This window comes from Tympanuchus pallidicinctus, unplaced genomic scaffold, assembly GCF_026119805.1.
Source record: "Tympanuchus pallidicinctus isolate F22 unplaced genomic scaffold, pur_lepc_1.0 scaffold4, whole genome shotgun sequence".
In the NCBI taxonomy this organism is placed as follows: Eukaryota; Metazoa; Chordata; class Aves; order Galliformes; family Phasianidae; genus Tympanuchus; species Tympanuchus pallidicinctus.
This window is the reverse complement of record NW_026294758.1, coordinates 48,534,229-48,548,663: the sequence shown is the minus strand read 5'-3', so window position 1 is coordinate 48,548,663 and position 14,435 is coordinate 48,534,229. Positions and strand designations below refer to the sequence as shown.

The following is a 14,435-nucleotide window of genomic DNA, read 5'->3' as shown; positions in this document are numbered from 1 at the left end:
TTTTTTGTTGTTGTTGTTCTTTTTAAGACAGATAGATACAGAAGTCGTCATTCACCAACCAGCAAAGTGCGTGGCCACTGTTCATTGTGATGAAAGCAGCAGTTCAGTAAGAACTCCAGAGGTAGCAGTGGCAAAAAACTGGTGCAGGAAGTTTGTTTGCTGGTTTCAGATTACAAATTAATCTCGAAAGAGATTATGAGTATCTTACAGAGTTAATGAGTATCTTAAAATTGTCTGTTTCTCTTAATTGTCCAAAGGCCAGTCAGGGCTGATGTGTATAAAATAGTGCTGCACAAAGATGAGAAGCACAGCTGAGGCACACAGTAAACAAACAACGGGTGGGAGCTTTGTGCTGTGTCTGCTGGGAAACATGAAAAATGTTGTTTTTTCCCTCATTCGTCTTTCTGTGCTCTTACTCAGTTTCTCCATCATTTGCCTGGGAATCCTTTGCATCTACACAAGTTCCTCTGCATGCAGATGCAGGAATAGCACGTTGGTTGCTTACTGCCTGTTAGCTCTGGGACTCCTGCTCCTTGTGACTGGCATTTTCTGGAGCATGGTCCATGAAGCCATGAAATACGGGGGCCTCAGCAACATCTTCACGAGAAACCCTGGCCTTACAGAGCTCCGTGTCAGCACCATAGACAGGTACGTGCTACAGAACTGCTGCCGATGAATGACTGGGAGAGATGCTTAGCTTTAAGCATACTGTGAGAACAGAAGTGCAATGCAAGAGCCAGAAGCAATACAAAACAGCAAGTAAGGTAAGGTATATCCCTGAAAACATAGCAGGTTGCTCAGAAAGCTTCAAATGCATTCATAGTGGGAGCAGGTACAGCCGTGCTGACAGCAGTGAAGATCCTGCCAAAGTATCACTAGTTGCACTGCAATGGACCACACGGGTTCTGCCCTGCAGGCTGTGCTCCCATATCGCTATTCCAGCCACTCTGCTCAAGGAAGTATGCAGTGAGCTACAGCTCCCTATATGGTCCTAGCTAAAGTGTTATTGCATAATTGTTCCCACTATTTAGGAGCAAAGTCTGGTGCTCAGAGAGACATTTTCTTACACTGACTGGTGCTGGGCCTGAGAGTGTTTTTTTTACAGGGTCACTGGATACAGATTAGTTTTCACAGACTGTTGTGGAAACCACACCAGAAACATTGGCAGTGGGTATTCTGAAAACACTGCGTACAATATTCAGCAAATTTTGGTTAGACAAGCAGGAATATGCTATGTGTAATTTAAAACTGTGTAAAGTAATGATTATTATAACACTAAATAAATAAGCTACTTCAGGCAGTGATCTCTCTCTTTCTCCAAATGGAACTTATCTCTTGCACTTGCTAAAATACACCCATGTGTATTTCATGGGAACTCTCTCATGTCTGAATTTCTTCTTTTAACAAAAGTTTGTGGAGAAAGATACGGGTAATGAGCCCAGCTATGCCAGTTCCTTTGCATTTATGTATTGCACGTCTTGAACCTTGCCTGGGTTTCCATATAAAGCTTAAGCCTCAACTGAACTTTGGAAACACAGCAGATAGCTCCTCACCAAGCTCTCAGAGACAATTCACGTTTCACCATGATGCACTTCATTTTGGTTTGCTGCTTTTCTTTCAGGCCTGATTTCTACCCGCCATCCTATGAAGACAGCACTGACCCTGAGAAGCAGACCTTCCCACTACCTGTGGCCTCTGCACCAAAAGAGCAAGAAGTCATTAACATTCCACCACCTCCTTACAGCGAGAGCAGCACAGAGCCTGTCAGTGAGACTAACGAGCCAGAGCAGCCCCCACCATATGAACTACCTGGCCAGGTCTTGAGCCCCATGCAGGAGTCAGATGCTTGTGCACCCGCACAGGACAATGCTTGCTGACAGCAGACAGGCAGACAAGGGACCTCAGACAGAGCACGGGACAGCCGGGCAGGGACGTCAGTCAGTGCTGCCTGGGCCTGCATCACCCAGGTCAGAGCCACCCGGGAAAAGCACTGCCTGTTTTCATATTTGAGGGAAGCTGGAGGGGGAAAGCAGAAAGGTGCTCAGCATTTCAAAAAAGGAGATTCACAGGTCTGCAGCGTTTGCTTAAGGAAATGCCACCCAATGTGATCACAGTGTTTCTTCACATGGAAATAGTCACCTCTGTGTAACACTACCAAGGGACTCAGAGCAAACAAGCTGTTGGCTATGTCAGGAGAGCATAGGTAGGTGCATGGAGAGATACACTCTGCTGTTACTGCGCAGCCTGCGGGAGGCACTCGCTGGAGGCTGGTGCTTATCCAGTGGGTAAGAGACAACCCCTGCCCCTCCCACTAGGTGCGAGCACTGCTGCTCTGACAGCCTGTCCATTACAGTGTCGGTGTAACTGCAAATCCTTCTGAAAGAAATGTAACAGTAAGCAGCTCTGAGGAAACAGAAATCAGTGGGAAATCATCTGCTAGCTTCATTGCAACTACGGCTTTAAAGCTCAATGCTGAAGCAATTCTACACAGAAGGCACCAGGGGCTTTGTTACTTAATCACTGTTGTCTGATATCTTCAGTCAGGTAAGGAAATATGCAAGCAGGAAAGTTACCTTACAAAATCAGATCCTTTAAGATTTGCACGAAATAGGAAAGAAAAAAAACCCTACTGCTTAATATTGTGGTTTTTTAATTGGCCATAAATGAAAAACCTAACAAGCTGTTTTGTCATAAAAAGTATTACTTTTTTTTTTTTCCTGCTTCCCGTGCACAGAAATGCTCTTGACATGCAAACAAATCTTAGAAAAGTCGATGTCACTGACAATAGGAGTCATTTCGTATGCTGCGAGAAAGATGCTAATGATGGGAGAATTTCCTGAGAGCAGCCCTGCTGAGAAGAACTTGGGGGTTCTGGTAGATGAAAAACGTGTGACAGCAGTGAGTGTAGCCCAGAAGACCAGTGGTATTCTGGGTTGCATCAGAGAGGGGTGGCCTGCAGGGAAAGAGAGGTGATTGTACCCCTCTGCTCTGCCCATGTGAGGCACCATCTGGAGTACTGTGTCAGGCCTGGGGCACCCAGTATAGGATGTGGAACTGTTGGAGAGGGTCCAGAGGAAAGCCACAAAAATGACCTGAAGGCTGGAGCACCTCTCCTATAAAGACAGGCTGGAGAACTGTGCTTGTCCAGTCTGGAGAAAAGAAGGCTGTGGGGACACCTTCTTATGGCCTTTCAGTATTTAAAGGAAGATTATGAACAGGAGGGAAATCCTGTTTAACATTTTACAATGATAGGACAAGGGGGAATGGTTTTAAACAGTGTTTGGATTAGATGCAAGGGGGAAGTTTTTCACTGAGAGTGTGATGAGGTGCTGGCACAGGCTGCTCAGAGAGGCTGTGGATGCCCCATCCCTGGAGGTGTTTAAGGCCAGGCTGGATGGGACCTGGGCAGCCTGAGCTGGTACTTGATCTAACAGCTGGCAAACCTGACTGTAGCAGGAGGCTTGGAACTTGATAATCCATTAAGTCCCTTATAACTCAAAACATTCTATGATTGTAAGGAGCTTCATGCTGTTACCAGTCCTAAATGTCTTGTGTCTCACAAGGAGTTTTGGCTGAAAGTCCTCATTTGTGGTTTTATAACAATCGCTGACTTGGGAAACCTACTAATTCACCAGCTTTTGTCTGGAATTTGTAACATTTGTAGTAACTGAGTATTTTTGTAGCATATATTGTAAGCTACTTGTTTTGTTCTGAAGCACTAGTACTTGGTAATTTACTACTGAATTTGTGAATAAATTTTGATTTAAAACCAATGCCATGCATTTGCTTGTATGATACAAGGTGCCCCCAGTTAAAGGAAAGTACACAGTACAAAACCTTAGGAGTTGCTACACTTCCTAACTGCTAAACAGACAATCCTGGTTATGTGTGCAACTCCTCAGAGAGAACTAGCATGGTGGAAAAACCTGCACAGGCCCCTCTCTAAGCTCTCTAAAAGCAGAGCTTTTAGATTTGCTGTTATTTAAGCAGCTGCTTTTTGAATTGCTCTTATTTAAGAGCTGTGAGGAATAAAAATGGGACTCAAAGTACTGGAAAGAGGACAAGCTTGAACTCATCCTTTGTCACATGCTTCCTTCCTTCCTTTTGCAAAATCACAGAAGAAAACTTGCATCCAGGCCACTGTAGTAAATAATTTCAGATAACAAGAAATATGTCACAGAATCACAGAATCCATGATTGGAAGGGCAGAGATTGGAAGGGACCTCTGGAGATCACCTAGCGCAACGCCATGCTAAGGCATCCCTACAGTAGGTTGGACAAGGCAGCATTCAAGAGGGTTTTGAGTATCTCCAGAGAGACTCCACAGCCTGTGTGGGCACCCTGCTCCAATGCTCTGTCACTATCAAAGTAAAGTTCGTTCTTGTTTTCTTCCTTGTGTCCATTCCCCCTTGTTCTGTCACTGGGCACTGCTCAAAAGATCATGGCCCCATCCACTTGGCATCCACCCTCTAGATATTCAAAAGCATTGATAAGATACCCTCTAAGTCTTCCCTTCACCAGGCTGAACACTCCACACCCTCAGCCTCTCCTTACAAGGGAGATTACCCAGGTCCCTAACCACATCTACAGACCTCAGCTGATCTTTCCAGTTGTCCTCAATCTTTCTTGAACTAGGGAGAACAAAACTGAACAGCCAGAACTGTTCCCTCGCAGCCCAGAAGGACAACTGCATCCTGGGCTGCATCAAAAGAGGCATGGCCAGCAAGTCAAGGGAGGTGATCCTGCCTCTCTACTCTGCACTGTTGAGATGTAGAGTCCTCAGGACAGGAGAGGCATGGACCTGCTAGAGAACATCCAGAAAAGGGTGACAAAAATGATCCAAGGGGTGGAACACCTCTCTTGTGAGGACAGGCTGAGAGAGCTGAGGCTGTTCAGCCTGGAGAAGAGAAGGCTCTGGGGAGATCTGAGAGCTGCCTTTCATGTTATCTAAAGGGGACTGACTGCAGGAAAGAAGGGGACAGACTCTCTATTAAGGTCTGTGGTGACAGGACAAGGGAAAATAGTTTCAAACTAAAAGATTTAGATTGGATATAAGGAAAAAGATTTTTTCAATACAGATGATAGGCACTGGAACAGGTTACCCAGAGAGGTGGCGGATGCCCCATCCCTGGAAATACTCAAGGTCAGACTGGACGGGACCCTAAGCACCTGATCTAGCTGTGGATGTCCCTGTTCATTGCAGGGGAGTTGGTCTAGGTAACTTTTAATGGTCCCTTCCAACTTTAACAATTCTATGATCTTATGATTCTTTGACCACTGTCCTGATGGGCTAGACTGTCCCTCTCAGCCCTAATGATATGTGATCCTGTAATTCTTGTGAGCACTGCTGCCATCCAAGCTGTCTGTGAACACAGCGAGCTTTTCATGCTGCCGCTAATTCTCTTTTAGAAGGACACCACTCCAAAGGGAAAATGTAGTAACCATTTGGCTGTGCTAGGGGACAATTTCCTCTTATTTTATGCGTTAGCTCAAACCACATGATGCTGGAGAGCAGATGTAAGCAGTTTGCATATAAAAACCACGCTCCCTCCTTGAGACTACTCAAAACAATCTGCTGTTTCTAATCACATGGGCATTATGCTCTCATTGTTTTCAATAATTCAGTCTCAATTATTGTGCTTTTGTAAACTGCTTGAGTTGTCAGTCATCATTCCATACTGCTCCAAAATGGGCCTTACAGCGCCTAATACAGACTATATGTGACTATAAAATCATCACCACAGTTCATATGTCAATAGGCACATGAGATTATGGGCAGTTTTCTTTAATACAATACATAAGTGCATCTATCCTTCTTAGACTGTGCTCCCTTTATTTCCTTTATCTCTCTTTGCATTTTGCAAACTTGTTTGCTAATTAGTGACGGATACTCAAAAATATCATGTTCTGAGAGACAAAATTACTGTCCAAATAAATGCTAGCACAACTGCAGCTGAACAACCATTACAATTTCCAGACCTGATAAAACTGTGAACCAACAATAGAGGCAGAGGGGTCCCATCTCTGAGTGCTCATCTGTTTAGAGTCAATCATGAAGACAGTGTAACTGTATGAAAAGCAGTTTTATTAGGAAGCTTGAAAGTGCAGTGTGTCTTGCCAACAAGACAGAAATATAGCATTTCTCTTTACTGTGTATTTAGTGTCATAGAATTTATTTGACAGAAGTGTTGAAAGAAATCAAAACCAGTTTCTTTTGCTGCAATGTTATATAAATTGCATTAGATTTGACAGCCACAATGAAATGAAACACACTGCGGAAAGACAGGTGGAACAAAGCCACCTTAAGAAATCATACAAGTGACCACACTGTTCCCAAGGAAGCAAAGCTTTCAAACAAGTCACATGCATAAAGTCTTTGCGTGTAGCTAGAACTGCAGTATCATTTCACAAGCAGAAAAATGCTGATGTCTATATCCCCAGATGTCCTTCTCAGATTCATAACAGGTCATCTCTTCACTCTTGGCACTCCCTAACTTTTTACTTCATGATCCACTGTAAGAAAAGAACTAACAAAAGCTGAGTCTAGCTGCTGAATGATACAAGTTATTTGTGTTTGTTTACATTTCCTCTTCACTACACACCTCACTAGCCACTTTGTGCTAAATGGAACATGACTATTGCAAAGACTTTAAGAATTTCCATCCTAACTTCTTTCTGTAAAATTGCTGAACTTGAAGCAATTGTCTTTCAAACATAAGAAGCACCAGCTTCATCTTCTGGCATAAGGAATATCACAAAAGACAGCCAAGATTCTATACCCAACATACTGCTGCAAGGACACAATCAGCTTCTACAGCACAACTGCCTCAAAAGTCAAAAATCAAGAAAACGCAAAGGCACAAGCAGGACTGATATGCTTTAAAAGCAGGGTTAAAAAAATATGGGATGACACTTTCTTTGAGAGCATGTGCAAGTGTGTATACAACACTGCTGCCAGCATGTATTTGTGAGCAACATGAGAGATTGGAGAAGTGATGTCAGATGAGAAAATGCACGCTTCACAAAGCTTAGCACAGAGCCCTTAGGCCCCAGACATGTTCTGCATACGTCTCTGTAAACCAACAATAAGGATACAAGGATCCCAAACATGTCTTTGCTTTGCAGCTTCTTCCCCTCTCTCCATAACTGAAATTTCTCAACTATTATCGTAGTATTCAAAAATAAGCAGTTTGCCTTTTCTGTCACATCGCTGGCAACATTTAGGAGTTAAGGACTTTTTCTGTGATTATATTGTTATCTGAAAGAAAGATATTACAGGTAAAACAAAGAAGTCAATATACTACTGTCTTTGGAGATCAATGTAACTGAATATGCTTGACATGACATTGAATTTTTCATTCCACCTCCCTCTATCCCCAAGAAAAGTTTTTAAACCACATAAGGCACAAACAGCTAACATGTTTCAGCAAAGTCCTGTCTCTTCCTTGCTGTTTCTCTTTTGGCTCTGTTTTAACAATCCTCCACAGCTTCAGGTGATGACAGTGGGTCCCTTTCTCCCCGTCCTCTCATGGATCTGAGATATTTTCAGTGCGATCGCTATAAGAGGACTCAGCACAGCCTGAAGAGGAAGAAATGAAATGAATTACATACAGCAGAAATATCAAGAGACACGTTATTTAAATTCCTCTCCTACCATAGTAGTGATTTTCTGATTCTGTGTAATAGTAGCAAATCATTAAATAATCACTGAAGAGTTGATGCACTTACGCCATGTCGTGTACTTGATAGCAGTGTTGTGCCAAGCAAGTTTTGTGAAGTTTCACATTCATTATACCTACACTATGCTTCAAAGAGAAACCAGTAAATACACCACAGTAATAATGTCTCAGTGTAACAGGAATAGAGCAGCTCTTGTAAAATCTTCTGTATGAAACAGTTTAGAGATCACCTCGGTATAATTATTTCTGTTCTGATGAGTGATGTACAAACTAGGATAAAAGCAAGACAACAAGCAACAATTCTGAAATTCAGGGCTGCTGACTGTACAAAGTGGCTCTACATATGAAACTGTTCAGATTGGTGAGTGCAGATAACTGCTAAGATAGAACCATACAAAAACAAAGTAAAAGATGATTTTTCAACTAATAATCTTCTCCCAGTTAATTATATTAGATGGAAAGATGACCTGACAGAAGATGAGTTTTGTGCAAAAAACTTGATTTTCAGAGAACTATATATTTCACTGCAAAAGTAATATTCTAATTTTCTGATTCTCAAAAGTTATTCTTTTGTCTCAAACTATATTCCAGCCTTAAATCTGTCAAGTTTGAAAAGCAAATAAAACAGTGACTCTAAACAGCTTAACTTTACAGATTTCTTTTCAGAAGCTTAATGTTACCAGTTCTTTAAATCCATTTCAGTCACACAGCAGTTTCTGACCGTAGTAGTATTTGCTTCACCTGCACAAACGGTCAGACTGTTAAATGAAATTGTGAGGAGACAAAACAACTTTGCAAGCAAAGTCATGAAGCAACATTTTGCATTTCATTGGCAACAAATAGGTTGGTGATTAAACTAAGTTATGTACAAGTGTAAGCAGTCTGATACATCACTGTTCAAAAAACTCCAGATTTGCAGATACCAGTGAACTGAATTATGACTGAAATCGAATACAAGCCCAATGAAATAAAATGTGCATAGAGGAAATTAATATATGGAGTACAGATTCATGTCGTGAGAAAATGTTGCTGAAGTAAGAAGTAAAATCTGCCAATTTACAAGGACTTATCATTCCTTCCATCCCACGTCATGGAGTAAGGAGAAGTGAAACAAGAATAAAACATCTGAACTTCCTCTGTCACTTCCTTGAGAACACTCTGACCTGTCTATTCTAAAAACTACAGGAAAATTAAAAAAAAATAAATCCTTATTGATCTAGCTTTACTCTGTTGGAAAGACCACACAGCGAGATGCAAGAGGTCCAGGAGGCTCCTGGAATCCCTTGATGATAACTTTCTGGTCCAGGTATTGGACAGACTGACCAGAGGTGAAGAGCTGCTGTACCTCCTGCTCACCAATGTAGAGGAGATCATTAAAGCCGTTAAGTTTGGAGGCAGCTTGGGCTGCAGTGGCCATGCCCTGGTCAAGTTCATGATCTCAATGGATGTGGATCTGGCAAAGAGTGGGGTCAGGACCCTGAGCTTTGGAAGAGTGAACTTTAAGCTGTTCAAGAAATTGGACAAGATCCCTGGCATGCTGTCCTTAAAGACAAAGATGTTGAGGAGAGCTGGCTACTCTTCAAGGATAACTTCCTGAGAGCACAAAAGCCCTCTGTCCCTCTGAATAAGAAAGCAGGCAGAGGAGGTAGGGAATCGGCAAGGACCTGCTGGCCATACTGAGGGCAAAGAAAGGTGCATGCAAGCTCTGGAAACAAGAACGTGTCACCTGGGAAGAATACAGGGATGCTGTCTGGATTCGCAGATGTGGGGTTGGGAAAACCAAGGCACAGGCAGAACTGAACTTGGTGAGGGATGTGAAAAATAATATGAAGATATTCTACAGGTACGTTGGCCAGAAGAGACAGGCCAAAATGATGTACTTCCTTCAGTAAATGTAAAAGGAGAACTGGCTTCAACAGATGAAGAGAAGGCTGAGGTACTGAATGAGTTCTTTGCCTCGGTCTTCAGTGGCAGCCAGGATTCTAATATTTCTCACATCCCTGAGTCCTGCATCCCTAAACCTCTTGGTGAGGACTGGGGTGGTAAATCTGCCCTCACTGTAAAGGCAGAGCAAGTATGAGATTGCCTCATGAGACGGAATGTGTACAGATCTATGGAGCCAGATGGCGTGCATCCCAGGGTTCTGAAGGAGCTGGCTGAGGTGGTTGCCGAGCCGCTCTCCATCATATTTGGAAAGTTGCAGCTGTCAGGTGAGGTCCTGGATGACTGGAGGAAGGGTCACGTCACTCCCATTTACAAGAAAGGGAGCAAGGAGGACCTAAGGAACTACAGGCTGGTGAGTCTCACCTCTGTGCCTGGGAAGATCATGGAACAGATCCTCCTGGACAACATGCTTGATCACACGAGGAATGAGCGTGTGATCCAACACAGCCAGCACGGCTTCACCAGGGGAAGGTCATGCTTAACCAATCTGTTGGCCTACTATGATGGAGTGGTGGCATCAGTGCACAAAGGGAAGGTGACCGATGTCATTTACATTGAGCAAAGCCTTTGACATGGTTCCCCATCACATCCTTATATCCAAATTGAAGGGATGTGGATTTGATTGGTGGACACTTGATGGATAAGAAACTGGTTGAAAGGCCACAGACAGAGGGTAGTGATTAATGGCTCCATGTCCAGGTGGAGGCCAGTAATGAGCCGTGTCCCCCAGGGATGGGGTCCTGGGCAGCCTGATCTAGTATTAAATGGAGAGCTTGGGGGCCCTGCATGTGGCAGGGGCGCTGGAGATTCATGATCCGCGAGGTCCCTTCCAACCCAGGCCATTCTGTGATTCTGTGATTCGTTTCTTGAACAAATGGACACTGGGGAAAAAAAAACACCGAAACAAACAAAGCACTCCTCAGTGCTTTCAACAAAAACCAAAATCCAATCAGGTGATACTCATTTACAAAAATATCTTAGCTGCTGCTCTTCAGCCAAATGGTTCCAATTACCATTAAAATATTCTGCTGCTTACAATCATACTAGTTAACAGATAAAAACTCGTATTAGTTCTTTCCTCCCATTTGCCTCAACTACACTTTCTTCATCTTGCAGATGTTAAAAAACAGCATTATTTTCAAAATGGCAAAAGCAGAGCAGAACAAGGATGAAGAGACAAAGAGCTGAATATGCCAAATGAAATGTGGGTAAGTTTTACATAATTTGGCAACAGTCATTTTCCATAGGTGTTAAGCTAACATTTCTCAGTCCACTCAAAAACAAGCTGCCCCATCAGTTTTATCAGTGGAAAGAAATTCTCAGAACTTATCTAGGACAGACAAATCCGAAAACACTCAGAGAATAGCAGCAACATCAACAGGACACAAACCATTCTAGTGATCACAAGTAACTACTATTCTCTCAGAGTTCTCACGTTTTTGCTCTGTCTTCTCTTACTGTATTTATCTGCATTTTGCATACAGCAACAAGTTCACCAGCATAATTTTGGTCTCTCTCAGCTGTAAATGTACCCAAGTAAATGAACAAGGTATAACACTCAAAACACGGGGTCAGTTATTTATGTACGTATCATTACTGTGTTCTGGGACCACAGAGAGGGGCAACAGAAAGCCATCTGAATTAGTCACTGAAAGAATGTACTGCTGGGGCACCATTCATCAGCTAAGCCTTTATGTGACTTACAGTATATGGGCATGTAGGCACCTGAATTACTGACACAAAGATCACTCCTTGGACAATAATTATTTCAGAACAAATATTCTGAAATTATAATGCTACTGATTTCTAAGCAGAGCTGGCATAGTACATATTTCAGCACAATTCACTTTCCTAGAACAATTGTTCACATTAAAGAAAGATAAACAACTCAGCACAGCATGAAGTTGTCAAAGAAGGACTGCAGTTCAATATTTGGAACTCTGCCATGACAGGAGATATGCCAAGTGTTCTCCATCTTTGCATTTTCCCTTTCTAAAAGCTGCAGTCACATCCAAAATTCTACCTCTTCAGCTGCTGGTCCTTCATATTTAGTGTCAATTAAAGTAGTTTTCCAGATCCTTGAGGTAGCTTTGAGAAACACATGCTTGTAGATTGAAGTCACCAAAAGCTGTACTTGCTAGGTGGTGTTATTACTGTTTTATTAATAACGGTAAGCCTTGAAGATTCAGGCATGACTTTGCCTGAATTAACAAGCAGACATCACCACACCAGATCTTCTTCAGGGCTGATATATATATAAAGAGCTAAACACACAGCTCAGCTCAATGTGCCTGCCCAGTGGACATATCACTGTCAGGTCCTGCATTCCAAAAAAGCAGGAGTCTCTGGAAAAGTTTATGCTGCAGTCACTGGTCCTAGAAAATCTTAAGCCACGTGCATAACCTGGTTAATAGTGGGACAACCTGGGTCTGTAACATTTACAGAACTGGCCATGTTATAATAATGATTCATTATAATGATGCAACACGTTTGCTGAGGTGAAAAGGGAATTGATATCTCTGCCACCTTGCTATCTGTGTCTAACTACTAACTACTCTTTGCAAACTCAAATAAAATGATAGTAAGAGCCAGGAAAACAGCTGTTCTGCCCCGGCAGTGGAAGACAACCTGTGCAAGGGGTGAAAAATACAAGAGGAAAATGAAAATTAGGTGGTGTTAGGAAATATCTCTTGTCAAAAGATTAATTCTTTTCTAGTATTTAGAATAGTCCAGACTGAAACTTAAGTTTAGCTAACTCATTTTCTTGACTCATAAAATATTTCATAATTACTGCCACGATATGTTTTTCCAACATAACAAAAAAAAAATCTACTCCTTCTAGTTCCAACTGATTTGAAATCTGTTCACTGGAAGGCTTTTGGCAGATCTGGAAGCCAAATTATCTGAGTAGCATGCATATAATGTATTATACCATAGTGCAATCAAATAGATATAAATATCCTTATTCCACAAGCCTTCAAAGAAGAACGGATGAATTAAAGTAGTAAAGGTAAGATTTAATATAAACTCTTCAAATCACATATCAACATCCAGCAAGAGCCATGTTAAAAGATCCAGTGTTTCAAAGAATAACAGAGAAACCGTAACTCTAATAAACTGCACTCATGGTTAGAGGTTGTTAACAGTATTTTGACGGAACCATATAGAAACTTTTAATTTTATCTCTATTAAATGATACTGGGGAAAAGGATTCACACGTTATTGATTCCAGTTCCCTGCTCTTGCACAAAGTCATACTTGCAAGAGAGAAACAATCCCTTTGTACAATCTTTACATATGTATAATTATATATCATCTTAATCCTTTTATATACATTCCATGGTCCACCCCAAAAAAATTCTCTCTACTGACATTCAAATTTTCTTTCAGAAATTCAGTTTTGGATGATGAAGACACTTTTGATTCCAATTACATTTTTTAATTGGTTTGATTTTTTGGACAAAAGCACAATGAAATAACTCTTGTGTAGTTGCTGCTACTATAGTGATTCTTTAGCTAACAAACACCTATCAATCTTCAGCAAAAGCCATTGCTTCATTTGTGATTCACTGTATCATACAGACTGAAGGGTCTACAACACCTATTTATCTCTAGTGCAATTCAGATAATGAATGATAAAATATTGTAAACAGAGCTGATTAGTTCATACTCAGAGTAATTCAGATTATGCACTACACCACTCCCAGAGTATTTAGCCTGCAACAGCAGTAGAACCATGTGATTGAAGGGAACACCATTTTTATAAATGAGACAATTAAAAACAACTCTGCATAATGAATCATTTCATTTTTGATCTTTGTACATGAATCTTCATGCTTGAATCTTATCCAAGTTCAATAATGTGTCCAGGTGGCTCGACAAGGGACAGGCAGATAGGAACCATCTGCTGCAATCCATAAACAGGGAGTAAGTTGATCTATAAAACGAAGCTATAAAAGAATTGAAAGGTCAAAAAAATCTTGTTTTACTACTTTGGGCCTATTCAACCTATCATCTCTAGATTTTCAATCTGTGTTTTGATTTAGCACAGCCAAACAATTCTATTAAATATATACAAAGATCAATTTCTGAGCACAAAGTCTAAAACTTTACACAGAAGTTTGTTGTTTGTTATAAAGCAATAACTTCCTGAAGTTGCTCACCAGATGCCTGCTTGGATGTTAGAAGCCAAATACGTCATTTTTTAAGAATGTCTTCCAAGCTATCTGGAAAGCAACTTTCTCAGTAATACACAGCAATGAGGTGCATCATTAGAAGGTGCAACAATAAGAAGCAGCAAATTTGCTGCTCCCTTTTTAAGAGGAATGTTCCAGTTGTAGAAAAGAGCTGGGCATCGTTTCAAATACTTTGTTTAAGCCCGCAAGCCCGCATAGAAGCAGACAGCAACACCACTATACACTGTGATTTAAGACTGCTCACAGCAATAATGTTCTTTGCATAGGACATGACAGTCATTTATCATTAATCGCTCCTCATTAGGAAGAACTGAATTAGTCATGGAAAGACAGTAAATATCCTTAAGCTCCCAAGTCATCACGAAGTTGCTTCTGCCCATTTATTTCAACTGACTATAGAGTGGTTAGTAGTCACTGCTATTCACATTTATCAGTGGCCTTGGACTTCTAGTTATTAGCATATTTTACTACTTTCTCTTGAATTTTAATGTTGTTGACCAATTGGCCAGTTAGCTATAATTTATTTGTTCTATCTGGAAAGTATTAGCCAATTAATTATATTAAGATGCTACTAAAATAAGATAGTAATTAAGATTTGAGAGACCTTTCTATTCAT

At 41.4% G+C, this 14,435-nt stretch overlaps 2 protein-coding genes across 2 annotated transcripts in view; one reads left to right on the top strand and one right to left on the bottom strand.

The window, feature by feature from the left end:
* Positions 1–298: 298 nt before the first annotated feature.
* Positions 299–4,379, top strand: TMEM252 (transmembrane protein 252). Its single transcript, XM_052701543.1, has 2 exons — positions 299–648; positions 1,622–4,379. The coding sequence occupies exons 1-2, from the start codon at positions 299–301 to the stop codon at positions 1,875–1,877; spliced, it is 606 nt and encodes a 201-aa protein (XP_052557503.1). The 3' UTR covers positions 1,878–4,379.
* A 1,685-nt stretch (positions 4,380–6,064) lies between these two features.
* The window catches only part of PGM5 (phosphoglucomutase 5), a 69,966-nt gene continuing 61,595 nt past the window's right edge, over positions 6,065–14,435 (bottom strand). The window contains exon 11 of the mRNA XM_052701538.1: positions 6,065–7,579. Within this exon, the coding sequence (XP_052557498.1) occupies positions 7,490–7,579 (90 nt within the window). The 3' untranslated portion in view covers positions 6,065–7,489. The remainder of the gene's footprint in view (positions 7,580–14,435) is intronic.

What these genes read in the sequence shown, in the direction of transcription:
- TMEM252 (XM_052701543.1), top strand. Translation starts at nt 299, where the DNA reads ATGAGAAGCACAGCTGAGGCACACAGTAAACAAACAACGGGTGGGAGC. An exon ending in CGTGTCAGCACCATAGACAG is followed by an intron (nt 649 to 1,621) that starts GTACGTGCTACA and finishes CTTTTCTTTCAG; the next exon opens with GCCTGATTTCTACCCGCCAT.